The sequence below is a fragment of the Cyprinodon variegatus genome, unplaced genomic scaffold (assembly GCF_000732505.1).
Source record: "Cyprinodon variegatus isolate N-32 unplaced genomic scaffold, C_variegatus-1.0 Scaffold227, whole genome shotgun sequence".
NCBI classification, from domain to species: domain Eukaryota; kingdom Metazoa; phylum Chordata; class Actinopteri; order Cyprinodontiformes; family Cyprinodontidae; genus Cyprinodon; species Cyprinodon variegatus.
Genome location: NW_015150680.1, coordinates 1,066,966 through 1,079,550, shown reverse-complemented (window position 1 = coordinate 1,079,550; position 12,585 = coordinate 1,066,966). Strand labels below are relative to the sequence as shown.

Genomic DNA, 12,585 nt, shown 5'->3' with positions numbered 1-12,585 from the left:
TTAACAGATCTGATATGCTTAGACAATTTTTATTGTCATTTTTTACACACTGGGTGTCTACAAAATGATATTTTGTTCAGTACAGCTCTTAAGACATTTCCATTTTTTAAAGTGCAACAGTGATCCAATTTAAGCATGGTGATCAAATGTAAACATAGGACTGAGATATGATTAACAGATTTTTTCCAACATTCATCTTTTTTTTATTTTTTTATTCAACATTCAGCATTCTTATGGTAGTGGGGAAGTAGCTTTTTTGGAATCTGCTGGACCTGCATCCGATGCTTCAAAGCCTCTTCCCAGAGGGCAGCAGTTAGAACAGTCCATGGTGGGGGTGTGAGGGGTCATTAATAACTTTACAGGTTCGGGACACGCAGTGCTGGGATGAAATACCTTTTATGGAGGGAAGAGGAGCCCTGATGATCTTCTCTGCAGTTCTCACTATTCTCCTCACCTTTCAGTCTGCGGCGTTGTATTCCCTACAACACACAGTAGTCAGAACGCTCTCCATGGTGCTTCTGTAGAAGGTTGTGAAGATTGGTCAGGGCAGGTGGGCTGTCCACATCTGCCACAGGGGTTACAAGCACTTTTGTGCCCTTTTGAAGTGGTGTTTACAGTGCAGGTGAGGTTTTCTATGATGTGCAGCCCCAGGAATTTGAACAGTGGAGCGTGGTTAGGCCGATTTTTCCTTAAATCAACAATCTCCTTCGTTTTCTCCACATTCTGGATCAGGTTATAGTCTCTGCAACAGTCCACCAGCAGCTCCACCTCCTCTCTGTGCTGAATTATATTACAGTATATCATCTTTATTTACTGTTTGTCATGTATTGTCTGTGCTGACCTTTGGACCAAAGGTATAAGATAACCTTAATTTCTTTAGTAAATTTCTTGTGTTACTACATTTGAGAAGTTTAACTATTTGCTGCTGCATTCGAAGGGTTGCAGCTTAAGGGTTACACCTTAAGCTTTCTCACACTGATTCTTTCTTAAGAGATCACTCGAGGGAAACTCTTTAAATAACATGTCATAATGTATATGAATCAAATATCTATGAGACATGACAGATTTTAACAGAAATAGTAATCTTACTCAGACCACAGAATTTGCTTAGGGATACAGATGGCAACACTTACCAACCAGGCTTGTTTCTCCATGTAGTCAGCCCAAAATCACAGTTAATGCATTTTATCTTAATTCAGTCTTTCAGAACATAAACATTTGTAAATGAGGAGACAACCATGGATCTAGCCATATAAAACTATTACACATTGTCCCAGATAAAAGCACAGAAAACTGCCTGTTAATAAACTGTGTGTCCCATTTCATTTCCAAATCTCTGTCATGTACATAATGAATATGATTACTGTATATCCAGACAGAGGAACTGCCTTAATTAGATAAACTATAAACATTAATTTTAACACGTAACAGGCAGGTATTAGGGTTTAACAGATTCACATCAATTCTCATCAATTTACCAGCCCTTCATAATGCTATATATAGGCTGCATTTTTCCTGAGCCACTCAACATCCCAGACTGTGTGCATGAAGCTGCATGTTGCATAATATATTAACACAGTCTGTAATACAGTGAGGCTGCACTGCCAACAAGTTTTAAATATCTGGCATATATATATGCAAGAAAAACCTGCATCACTAATATTGTCACAGTGATCCGAAGGATCATCTTCCTCTGCTCCGATTTTTTTAACTTCATGAATCAACTATACAAGAAACCAGTTAATGCCAGGGGGTATAAGGACATTATAGAGGCGGAAACAAATACTAAAAGGTTTGCATATAAAAAAAAAAAAGGTAGAAAAATGTATTTGAAATCTTTTAATTTTTTAATTTCTTTGTTTAAGTTCCTTTTTAAGTTTAAGCTCTTTGCTCTGAATTAAATCAGGTATTCAATGCATTCAATGGCGGAGTGTTTTCCAGCATACAGATGAATCCTGAAAGCTAGCCTGCCCATGACCAGGCTTGCTGTTCAGAGTGCGTTACCTCATCAAGAATGAATTAAGCTTAATGGCAGAGGAAAGTCAGGGTCAAGCCTAGAGTTTATTTGCTAACCCAGTAATCCTGCTCCATGGTGCAGGCCTCGGGACCAGAGTATGCTACATCAAATGTTAGATCTCCTGCTGTATGGATCAACAGCAGGCCCAGTCACAGACAACATAAATACAAGAACAAATAAAATGTACCATTGGAACTATTATGCATTTGTGGGGTAATCCTAAAATGGTCATATTACCTATGTTGTTAAAAGCCACCTACAGAGGGATTTTGGTATGACTACTAATTGAGTCAAGTCTGAATCCCCTGTTCTTTCCTAAAATGCATCACATTGCTTTAAATTAAAGATTTATATACCGGTACAAACACCAAACCAAGGGTCACCATTTTGTCCCCGATGCTATACAGATACCACTTATTTGCCACCTCCAAATAAAAACAAACATGCAACTGGTTTTTGATGTGTTTGTAAAAGATTTACTGGAAGTAAACAGACAATTTAACTGCATGTACAAAAAGTTCAAATAACAAAAGCAGCATGATTTTTAAGCAAATGTGTTTGGGGAAAAAAAAAAAAACTGAATTGAAAGGGTGTTTTCAGATGATTTTCTTCACTGCCACAATTTAATATATTAGAATTCTTTGTAAATCTTAGTAATTTCACATTAAAAGCTAACAGCTATTGCAAACATTACAAATGCACTGATGTCAGGTCTTGGAGACAAAAAAAAACGCAAAGGGGAATAAGATTCAAAGCAAGTCACTTTTGTTTAGCGATGATTCAACTGAGACTTGTACAGGGTTAAAGCCAAGAACATTAAATTGTAATTTAAAAAGGTGCACATCTTAAGTACGCTAGTGTGCACCTTCAGAGATAATCAAGGGGGAAAAAACTGCCATTTAACTTTTACATTATGCTGATCAAAAGTCAAGTTATAAAATAGTTACAGGTTTGAAGACTGACAGGAACCTTTAAAATAAGAAAAAAAAAAAAGGCTTGGCATACAGGAGTGGTGAAACACTTTCAGTTTTCCAAAAGCGTGTTAATATAAGCTTTTAATGTGTAAAACAGTCGATCATACAGCTGCTGAAGATTGCAAATATGTGCAAAAAAAGACAAAATAAGTTTCCAGTGTCACCAACAGCTGCCATTTCCTTAAAAATTATTGCACAATAACAGAAATGGTAACTCAAACATTTAAATTAAGCCTACTCTTTGGCCCTGCAGTATTAAAAGGTTTAACCTGAGCCTAACTTCATCATTACCGAAAAGTACAAAATCATTTTAAAAAGCTGCAAAGAATTAAGGCTTAAATGATCAACAATTCACTTTTTTTTTTTTTATCAAGGCCTTTAACTCATGTTTCTCGTAGCCAAATAGCTGGATTCTCCCAATTCTTATTCATCTAGTCGACTGAAACTGGATCAGTTTTATGCTCAGGTCGAGTTTAGATGGGATCTGGTTGGGAGACTACCCTCCACTTTATCCAGTCAGGTGACCAACCAGTCCAGGATGCAGGGCCTGTTTCAGAACATCGGGTCGGTGTAGCTGGGGCATGTAAAGGGTTGGAGGGGGTGCTCCGGTGTAGCCGGAGGATGGGTAGGCTTGGCTTTGGATGGGGGAAGGGGCCATGTTCAATGGTGAATGGCTCTGCTCGTAGTACTGGCCTTCACACTCTTCATCCAATGGTAAGGCGAGACGCTTTCCCTTCTGCCTTCGATTGCAAAACCAGACTCTCACCACCTGCCACAGCAAGGTTCACCATTAAACCAACCAAGTTCAGAAACCTTTGTTTAAAAGATCATTAGACTTTTTTTATTTTCCTACACTTACATCTCTTTCTAGGCCCAGATCATCCGAGATCTGGGTTATTTCCTGGGTGTTTGGCTTTGGACATTTGATAAAGTAGGCCTCTAACGCAGAGCGCACAGCTCCCTCCAGACTGGTCCTCCGTTTTCTCTTCCTGGTTTCAACGAACACTCGCTCAATCTTGTACATCTGAGGAAAACCAGTGATGAGACTGTTGATTAAAAAATGTATTGTACCGTTACTCTACATGCCTGTGCCCAGTCATTGAGAGTCACTTTTAGATGCATCCCTTCCCCCCAAAAAACTGATAAAAGTATTACCAGGTATCTGAGGAGCTGTACAGTCAGGCAGAAAAAGTAACTCTTCATCACTAGACTGTAAATGCCATCACAAATTTAGCACAAATCTGAGTTCATGAGATAACCAGTTGGGTTTTCCCCACTAGGGGGCGCATTACAGGAGCAGATGGCTTTGATTCATGTTTGCTCAGCAGGAAGTTTAACTACTGTAGGCCTGAAAAGCCCAGCTCCATCAAGCCATCGGCCAGGCTTTTGTTTTCTTGCAAACTAGTTGGCAGATGTTACAAGCAGCACTTACATCCTGAGGATTGTCCGACGTTTCTGCCTCATCCAGCCATCTCTGCAGAAGGGGTTTCAGTTTGCACATATTCTTGAAGCTCAGCTGCAGAGCCTCAAATCGGCAAATGGTTGTCTGGCTGAACATCTTGCCTACATTGAGGAAAAAAAAAAAAAAAGGACAAGCAGCCTTTCAGTTTCTGAAGAAACTTGTTCAAACAATGTACAAAAACATTATAGACCAACAGTTTTCAAATATTAGATTTTGCGCAAAGGCTAAAAAAAAATTGCAATCAAATAAATTATAAATTGTGCCAAGACGGAAACCTACCATAAAGGTTACCCAGAGCAAGGCCAACATCTGCTTGAGTAAAACCCAAAGTAATTCGTTTGTGCTTTAACTCTTTTGCAAACTGCTCCAGTTCTTCAGTGGTGAGGATTTCCTGATGGGATATTTTCAGATTAGATAACCATTCCTATATTTTTGCGTATTTACATGAAAAGAAAATGACTGTTGACCTACCTCCTCTGAGTCGCTGCAGCCACCGCTTGAGGACCCACTGCTCCGTGCGTTGGAGGCCGGGTTCTGCGCCTGAGGCTCAGCAGGAACCTGGTTTGAGTTTACGCTAAAAAATGAGTTTCCCTGAATCCCGTTGCTTGGGGGTGAGGGGGACATGGAAGGGGACGATGCTGAGGACGCAGAGGGGTTTTGATTATTGCTCCCTGTTGGGGCAATGTGGGTGATCCCAGGCCAGAAGGAGGGGTTCCAGGCCGGGGGGTAGAAGACTCCATGGGTCATGCCTGTGGAAGGTGCTAGAGTCGGATACTGCTGAGCCTTCATGTCGGTAGAATAACCCTCTCCAGTGTCCTCCTCCGTCTTAATATCGGGTAATCTGATTTGCTCCCGAGTCTCGGCTATCGGCGGGCTCATGTTTGTAGGCTGGGTGGCCGCAGTCACGCCGGGTATCTGCCCGGTGTACTCGGGCGCAGGGAAGGGATACCAATGCTTTGGCTGCCCAAAGTCCCCAGCCTGCAGGTCGGATCCCCTGTAGTCGGGTGGAAACGGGAGAAACGTCTGCGCGGATCCAGGTGTGATCCCTCCATATGCGGCCTTGCTGTAGAAGAGGCTCGGGTCAGGCAGAACCCCGTGAGGAAGCTGGAAAGAAACGTTTCCTTCTTGACCCAAAACTTGGCTGCTGCAAGCACCAGACCGACTAAAGTCATAAGGCCTGCTTTGGACCTCAGGAGTTTGCGATCTGTCAGTCATCTTCCCAAGAGTGTATAAACTCTCCAGTAGACCTAATAATTTAGATAAGTTAAAAACCGGTTGGTTTAAAAGTACCCATCTGGGTTGAAGTAAACTAAAATTCCAGCGATGACAAAAAAAATCTTCAAAAAGGCCTCAGTTTCCTGAATGTCGCATCATAGTCATGCCTTCAACCAGCTCTCAGCTGAAATGATCATCCCTTGAGGTGGATCCACAGGTTTTCCTTATCTCAGCTCAGGGAGCTTCCTCTGCTCCCATTGGCTGACGCAATCAATTACGCACAGCTGATGGCAAATTTGTGAATGACCTTGATTCTTCCACAGATATTCAGGAAAGAAGTTGAGGTTTACATAATGTCGCATTCCAACACACCAATTAAATTACACGCCAAAGATATAATCTTACACTATACTAATAATGATAGGAAAATGCAACTCTTGGTTAACTTGATTATTCTTATTGCAAACTTTCACATAGGCACATAACCAAGTTTTTCCAAAGGTCGACCTTTCTTCCCTGTGTTTGAAAATTATTTTTTAAAATTTACTTCACTTTTATCCAAAGAATCAACAATAAAAATGTATAAACGCTGTTAAAGTAATTCAGGAAATATTTGGAGAAATGTAATATATCTTGCCTTTTTTTCAGTTTTTTTTTTTTTTGTGTGTGTGTGTGTGTTTAAATCTCTTCAGTTATTTATTTAAGTTAAAGTATGTTATATGTTAGTTCTAATTGTACTTCATCATTGAACACTAATTTTGGAGATAATGTTCTATATCTTGTGATATTTTTTGTCATCCTTTTGTAATTTGCAACTTTTCAATAAAGTTTTGGATTAATAAATAAAAAGGTTAAAAAAAAATTGATTCTTCCATACAGAAGTGGGCGTGTCTTCGCTTATATTATGGATCACCATTACAGATTTAGCCAAATCTAACTGGTAATAATGTAAACCATAGCTGCTGAAAACAGTAGAAAAATAAATGCATTTACAATGCAAAATATGCTAAATACACACAGGTCACCTCCGATGTAAATACATATAACACTACAAGCTGCTCCTCTCATTCATGAATTATAAAGCTGTTTGTTTAAATTATGCCTTTTTAAGGAGATGGCTTTGGTATTATAATCCGAGTAAAAATGCTTCAGTTTATTCTGAATTCATCCATTAAAAAAAGATAAACCTGTGAGCCTAATCTGGAAACATGTTAACCTAATTACCCAGGACATATTTGATTAGGAAGAAACAATGCTTGGTCTTATTTTGTTAGAGGACATTTGTCTGTTTTGGTAGAGCTCAGGCACATTGTGCCAAACAAAACTTTGGCCATTTAAAATATTTTACCGATGCTGTTTGGGACAACTTGTTTTAAGTTAGAAGAGTCATTGTTATTTTATTTTTGTCTTAAAATCGCTTCAAAACACTTTTGGTTCCATTTTTGAAAGCGGGTAAAAGTTTTTAAAGCATAATTTAGACTTATTGTTTCTGTAAAAATAAAATAAGAATAAGAAAAAGGGGGGGAAAAGCTGTCAATCTTTTATTAACGGTTGTTTAAAATGAATAAAGGCTACAGGTAAATTGGTGGATGGAGCATTCAGGTGAGGACTCATGGATCGATGCTCATTCATTGGGCCTGGATGGTCGCTGCAGATGGGGCGCCCCCCCGCGCGGGTCGTCAGCCGCAGATTGCGGCAGGAAGACGCACTGCGGGGAAGGAGAGGGGGTGCCATTGTACGTCTTGGCCCCCGGGCACCCCGTGGATTTCAGATCCCGAGTTGCGATGGTCGACCATTAGCTCCTTTTCACATTAGAACAATAAGTCTCAACCCTTTGATTCCACCCCACAACGATCACCTCTCGCCCAGCTCCCCCACCCCACAATCTCTTCTGAAACAAACACTAGGCAGCAGTTTCACCCTGGTCCTTTACGTGATGTCCAGCGCCTTTTGGCCTTAAGGTCCAAAACTGGTCTGGGAACCCCAATGAGTCTGCAGGTGCAATAAGCACACTGCCCGGAATGTCTACTGGTGACAGTAAGTGGATCAGCTGTTTGACGCATGTGGGACACAGTTCCGCATTTTTCGGCTACCTTCTGTCTGCATAAAAGGTCCTTCAGGGCTGTGCAATTGAAAAAGTGATGATAACAGTGATAATAAATGATTCACTCCATTTAAGTCAGTTTTGCTCATCAAAAGCTGTTTTTGCTGTCAAGATAAATCAGACACACAAAAAGATAAAAAAAAATCAGAGAGACTGAATGCATCATTCCAACTTCATTATTGCCTTACTGTGCTATAGAAAGAATAATGCAGCCTTTAGGTTTTTTGTTTTTTTTTTCATAATCATGTAGATCTTACCACTTCACAACTCTTATCAGCTTCTGATTTCTTGCAGAAGAAAGGCCACTCCAAAGCATGATGGTGCCACCACTGTGTTCTACTGAGGGGTTGGTGTGATCAGGATGGATACAGACTGTGAGATTATTTTTTTATTTCTGGGGTGGGAGAGGAAAGGTCCTTGTTGGATAAAAGGAACGTTGCAGAACTGAACATGCCATCATCATGGTGAAACATGTTGGTGGATTCATCATGCTTAGGGACGGTGCTTCAGAAACGACAGTAAGCTGACCAGAGACGATGGTAAAAAGGGCTGAAGTCACATGCATGTTAATGATGGAAAATACTTGAAACTAGGTGGGAGGTTAGGCATGATGACTTCCATTGTAAAATATAAACCCAAATCATATTTCAAAAGACTTAATTTGTAATGGTATTTTAAAAAAGAGTAGATTTACAAAGTATTTAAACATAAAACTGCTCTGCTGGACCTTCTGATATCAGTTTACACAGAGGATCAGTGCTTGTGACTAGAGATCCTCTTTAAGACCACAAGGACCCCGTCAATGGCTTAAAAGGCATCAAACTCCATCCCTACAAGCATTGTCCTGGGCCATGGACTTGGGAGGATGATTGTCATGCAAAAGGAAAACAGCAAGAGAGATAGCAGACTTAAGGCTGGGTTGGAGGGAGAGAGAAAAGGGGGACTACAGAGCTCTCATCTAGAGACCAAACGAGGGGGGGCTGAATAGTTCAGTACAGTGAGGTGGGGATGTGTGTGGGGAGGGTGAGTATTTAGCCAGAAACCCCCCACAGATGTCTCAGATCTTGTCTTTTTGTGTGTTTTAGGTGACCTCAGCTTGCAGGACTGATCTGGGCTCAAATGGAGGAGCGGGGAAAGTGAGGGATGAAAAAGAAAAGCATGGGGACACTGATAGAGTAGATGTATTGATCTATTTCCTCTCCTGCCCCTTTTTATTTAATGACATACCAATCACTCTGACTATTTTACTAATGTTGGAGTTCCAGAGTTTTAAACCCATGAAACTGCCTCTGAAAATCTGGAAGTGACAAAAGTTTCACCTTTTCTCAGCTTTCTGACATAAAGCTATACTAAAGTTCTTAAATGTATTCCTCTTGTTACCACAGAGTGAAGAGAACGTTCACCTCTGTTTCCCATTTTGTGCAGTGAGAGAAATAGCCTGGTTTATATCTACCCCACTGTACCTCAAATAAGATTATTGTTTTTAGATGTCATTTTAGAAGTGTTATTTAAGCAAAACAGAAAATTTAATTAAAGTTGAGCTTTAAACACATCTAAAGGTTTAACTTTATTTCAGAAACTCTTGTATAAATTGGAAATTGAGGCAAAGATTCCCAGCTTTGAGTTTGCTGCTGATCTGATAAAATACCAACACCTGGATTCCTGGAATCTGTCCCTCCTGTTGTGAAACACAGTCATCCCCCACAAACAAGTCTGATGGCTTTCTGATTTTCCTCCTTAATGATACTCCTGTCTTTGACACCCACCTTCACATGCCCTCCACCTCCACCCCACCCAGATTTTCATCCGAGGGCCGTTGGGCCACCTTCCTTCCACTGTCCACCAGCACAAAAGCTTTAAATGGCCCTTGGCATGTGGCTCAATGGGGATGGTAGCCTGACCCATCCCCTCCCCAACAACGCCAAAGTTCACTTAAAAAAAGGCAAAAACTCAGTTACTCGCAGTGTCCTGGTTTAACCAGTTGCTACCACATATCTACGCCTTCTGGATGTGGTCATTTGTGCAAATGGCGAAAAATCTCACATTTCACAAGGAATCAGAGTAAAAGAGAAGAAGTTAGATTGTGATGAACAGAATCCAAGTAACTTGACACAGAGAAAAATGCAAGACAAATCTGATTTGGACAATACCCGTTTCCCACTTCCACTTCGTCTTTTAAACACACCTCTGGATTCACATTTGAACCATCTTTAAACATTTAAAGGAATTAAAAAAAAAAAAAAAAAAAAGCTGCAACACTAAGTCAGAACCAGGTTGAAAGTGAAGACGCATTGAATGGTCCAATGGCCTCCCCATTATACCGATAAGTACTATTTATATTTAGAAGAAAGATCACATATTAATACTCCACAGTTACATCTCTCATAACTTAGCACTTAAAACAAAACTTACATATGGTGATATTCTTTATTCTTGCCTGTTGTAATGTAGGGAACAGGGTTAGAAAATGTATTTCCATTATCCTTCAAACACAATTTAGGTACATTAATCATTTTAGATGAAATGCAAAGAATCCTACACATTTATTTTTACTATAAATAAAGAAGTTGTAAAACCTAAGAATAATATTTTGTCCTTCTTTACCCAACCCTAAAATACCTGTAGATAAAAGAAACACATCTCTTTTAACAAGTTACAATGTTAAAGTTTATAAAGAAAAGGATCTAAAGATTTTAAGATTATTCAGCGACATTGTTTCAATGGTTCTTCTCTTTTGCTCAGGTCTCAGAACAGAGGGAGCCGGTGGAAGATTTGACAATTGTCTGTCAGACTGTTTCTCCATTAATTTGTCCACAAGGATAACTTAATCATCTGCAGCTCTAACTGATAATATATTGACTTTTATTTTACTAATCTAATAAATTCTGGTTTATTGCTTAATTATATTTTAAATCATTTTCCAGTATTTTACTTTTTTTCACTAATACTTTACAAAGATAAAGTAAATTTAAAATCCCTTGATAAAGAACAAAAATTAAAACAGAATTTTTATACCATGGATTACATCAGGGTTCCGGGTTCAATTCTCGGCCCTGGGTCTTTCTACAATCTGCATGCGTGGGTTCTCTCCTCCCACAGTCCAAAAACATGGCTGTTAGGTTAATTGGTGTCTTTAAATTCTCCTTAGTGTGTGAGTGTGTGTGAATGGTTGTGTGCCTCTGTTTTGCCCTGCAATGGACTGGCGACCTGTCCAGGGTGAATTCTACCTCTTGCCAATAGAGAGGTGGAGGATTACATTAGCTATTAAAAAAAATCTTATCTTCTTTTACCAGGAATAAACTACACAAAAAAAATCTGTCATTAGTCCTACTCCTTTTATGTAAATGTAAAACCCTTTATTGTCACACAAAGGATAAATTAATTCTCTGCATTTTAACCCATCCCCTTAGGGAGCAGTGGGCTGCCATTGTGTGGCGCCTGGGAACAGTGTGGTGTTAAGGGTCTTGCTCAGGGACCAAGAGTGTATGTTTTGGGGATTGAACCAGGTACTTGCAACCTTCTCAGAGCACAAGTGCATTGCTCTAAACACTAGTCGAACACTCCCCTAGTTTTTTTAATTTTTATTGTTGGAGCAATTTTGCCAGAGAACGGACCAGCATGGTAGGTAATACTGCATCTAAAAGAGATAGTGGAGTTAGTTGTCGCCAAAGTCCTCACAGATGGAACCATAAGTTATCTTGAGGCCAAGATCCAGAATCACCAGCTGCTCTATCTTTGTCAACCTTATTGACATGCATGCATGTTTGTTAACAAAAACTGTTTCTGCTCTTGAAGTAAATACGATTAAGTCGATAAAATCAATTTATTTTTCATGGGGTCATTTAAATGTTATGAGTTAGCTTAACATAACTTAATTAAATGCAGGAACAAATATAGGTTAAAATTAATTAGATTTTATGAAGTTGATATTCAAATGATATTCAGATTTGGTGTATGTATTCATTTCCCATCAAAAGTATAACAAAAAAAAATTGTGTCAAACGGACTCAATAAAATGACACCATACAGATAAATATGGATTTGGTTCAGCAAGCAAAAATGTATTTGATGGAAAAACTGCCATCAATAAAATTTTTAAAGTTAATCCAATGAGTCATTTATGAGTGAATGAAAGGAAAACACAAGGAAGAAGGACAGAATAAATTATAAACCTTCAGACTGTGTAAGAAACTGTAAACAAATACAAGCACAAAATGACAATCCTCAGTTTTCTCCACATGTGGTAAAAAGTTTTATTTTCACTCTTTAGTCTGCATGTACAAATATCTATAAAAAGTGAACATTCTCACTCTTATGTACATTTTGCAGCACATGGTTAGTTTGAAACCAAAGAATGGAGAAAAGAAACACTACAGGATCATTATGATTGCCAGTGAAACATCTACAGGTACAGCTAATCTCAGATTTCATTCCAGTGCTTGGAGGCCCCCCCCCATCAGTGACAAGATGCACAACACGGAGGTGGAACAATTCATCGAAGCTTCGCCAGGACTTAAGCAGTAGAGTCAAACCATGCAAGACAGCATTAGCTACTTCATATTCACCCATATTACTATATTTATACTTTATCATCTTAAAATCTTCATGTGCAGCCTACAGGACAGAAAAATACACAAGCAACACCAGCAGCAGGTACAGTTCAGCAACCATTTTCTAAAATATTATTAAAGAAAACAGAAATATGAAATCAGTTAAATCAAAGTTAGAGTTTGCATCTGTTTTAGTTTAATGTATTGTTATGTATATGTTAAAAAAAAAGAACAAAAATATATATATTTATTATATATATATA

The 12,585-nt window shown here is 39.1% G+C and overlaps 1 protein-coding gene across 1 annotated transcript; it reads right to left on the bottom strand.

Moving 5' to 3' along the window:
- Nucleotides 1-2,736: 2,736 nt before the first annotated feature.
- LOC107088696 (POU domain, class 5, transcription factor 1-like) lies at nt 2,737-5,795 on the bottom strand. Its single transcript, XM_015381017.1, has 5 exons — nt 4,925-5,795; nt 4,733-4,844; nt 4,424-4,554; nt 3,851-4,015; nt 2,737-3,760 (listed from the first exon to the last, which is right to left on the bottom strand). Exons 1-5 carry the CDS (start codon nt 5,666-5,668, stop codon nt 3,500-3,502), a joined length of 1,413 nt encoding a protein of 470 aa, XP_015236503.1. The 5' UTR covers nt 5,669-5,795; the 3' UTR covers nt 2,737-3,499.
- Nucleotides 5,796-12,585: the final 6,790 nt, after the last annotated feature.

What these genes read in the sequence shown, in the direction of transcription:
- LOC107088696 (XM_015381017.1), bottom strand. Translation starts at nt 5,668, where the DNA reads ATGACTGACAGATCGCAAACTCCTGAGGTCCAAAGCAGGCCTTATGAC. An exon ending in TGCTCTGGGTAACCTTTATG is followed by an intron (nt 4,555 to 4,732) that starts GTAGGTTTCCGT and finishes TCCTCAATGTAG; the next exon opens with GCAAGATGTTCAGCCAGACA. An exon ending in ATCTGGGCCTAGAAAGAGAT is followed by an intron (nt 3,761 to 3,850) that starts GTAAGTGTAGGA and finishes TTGCTGTGGCAG; the next exon opens with GTGGTGAGAGTCTGGTTTTG.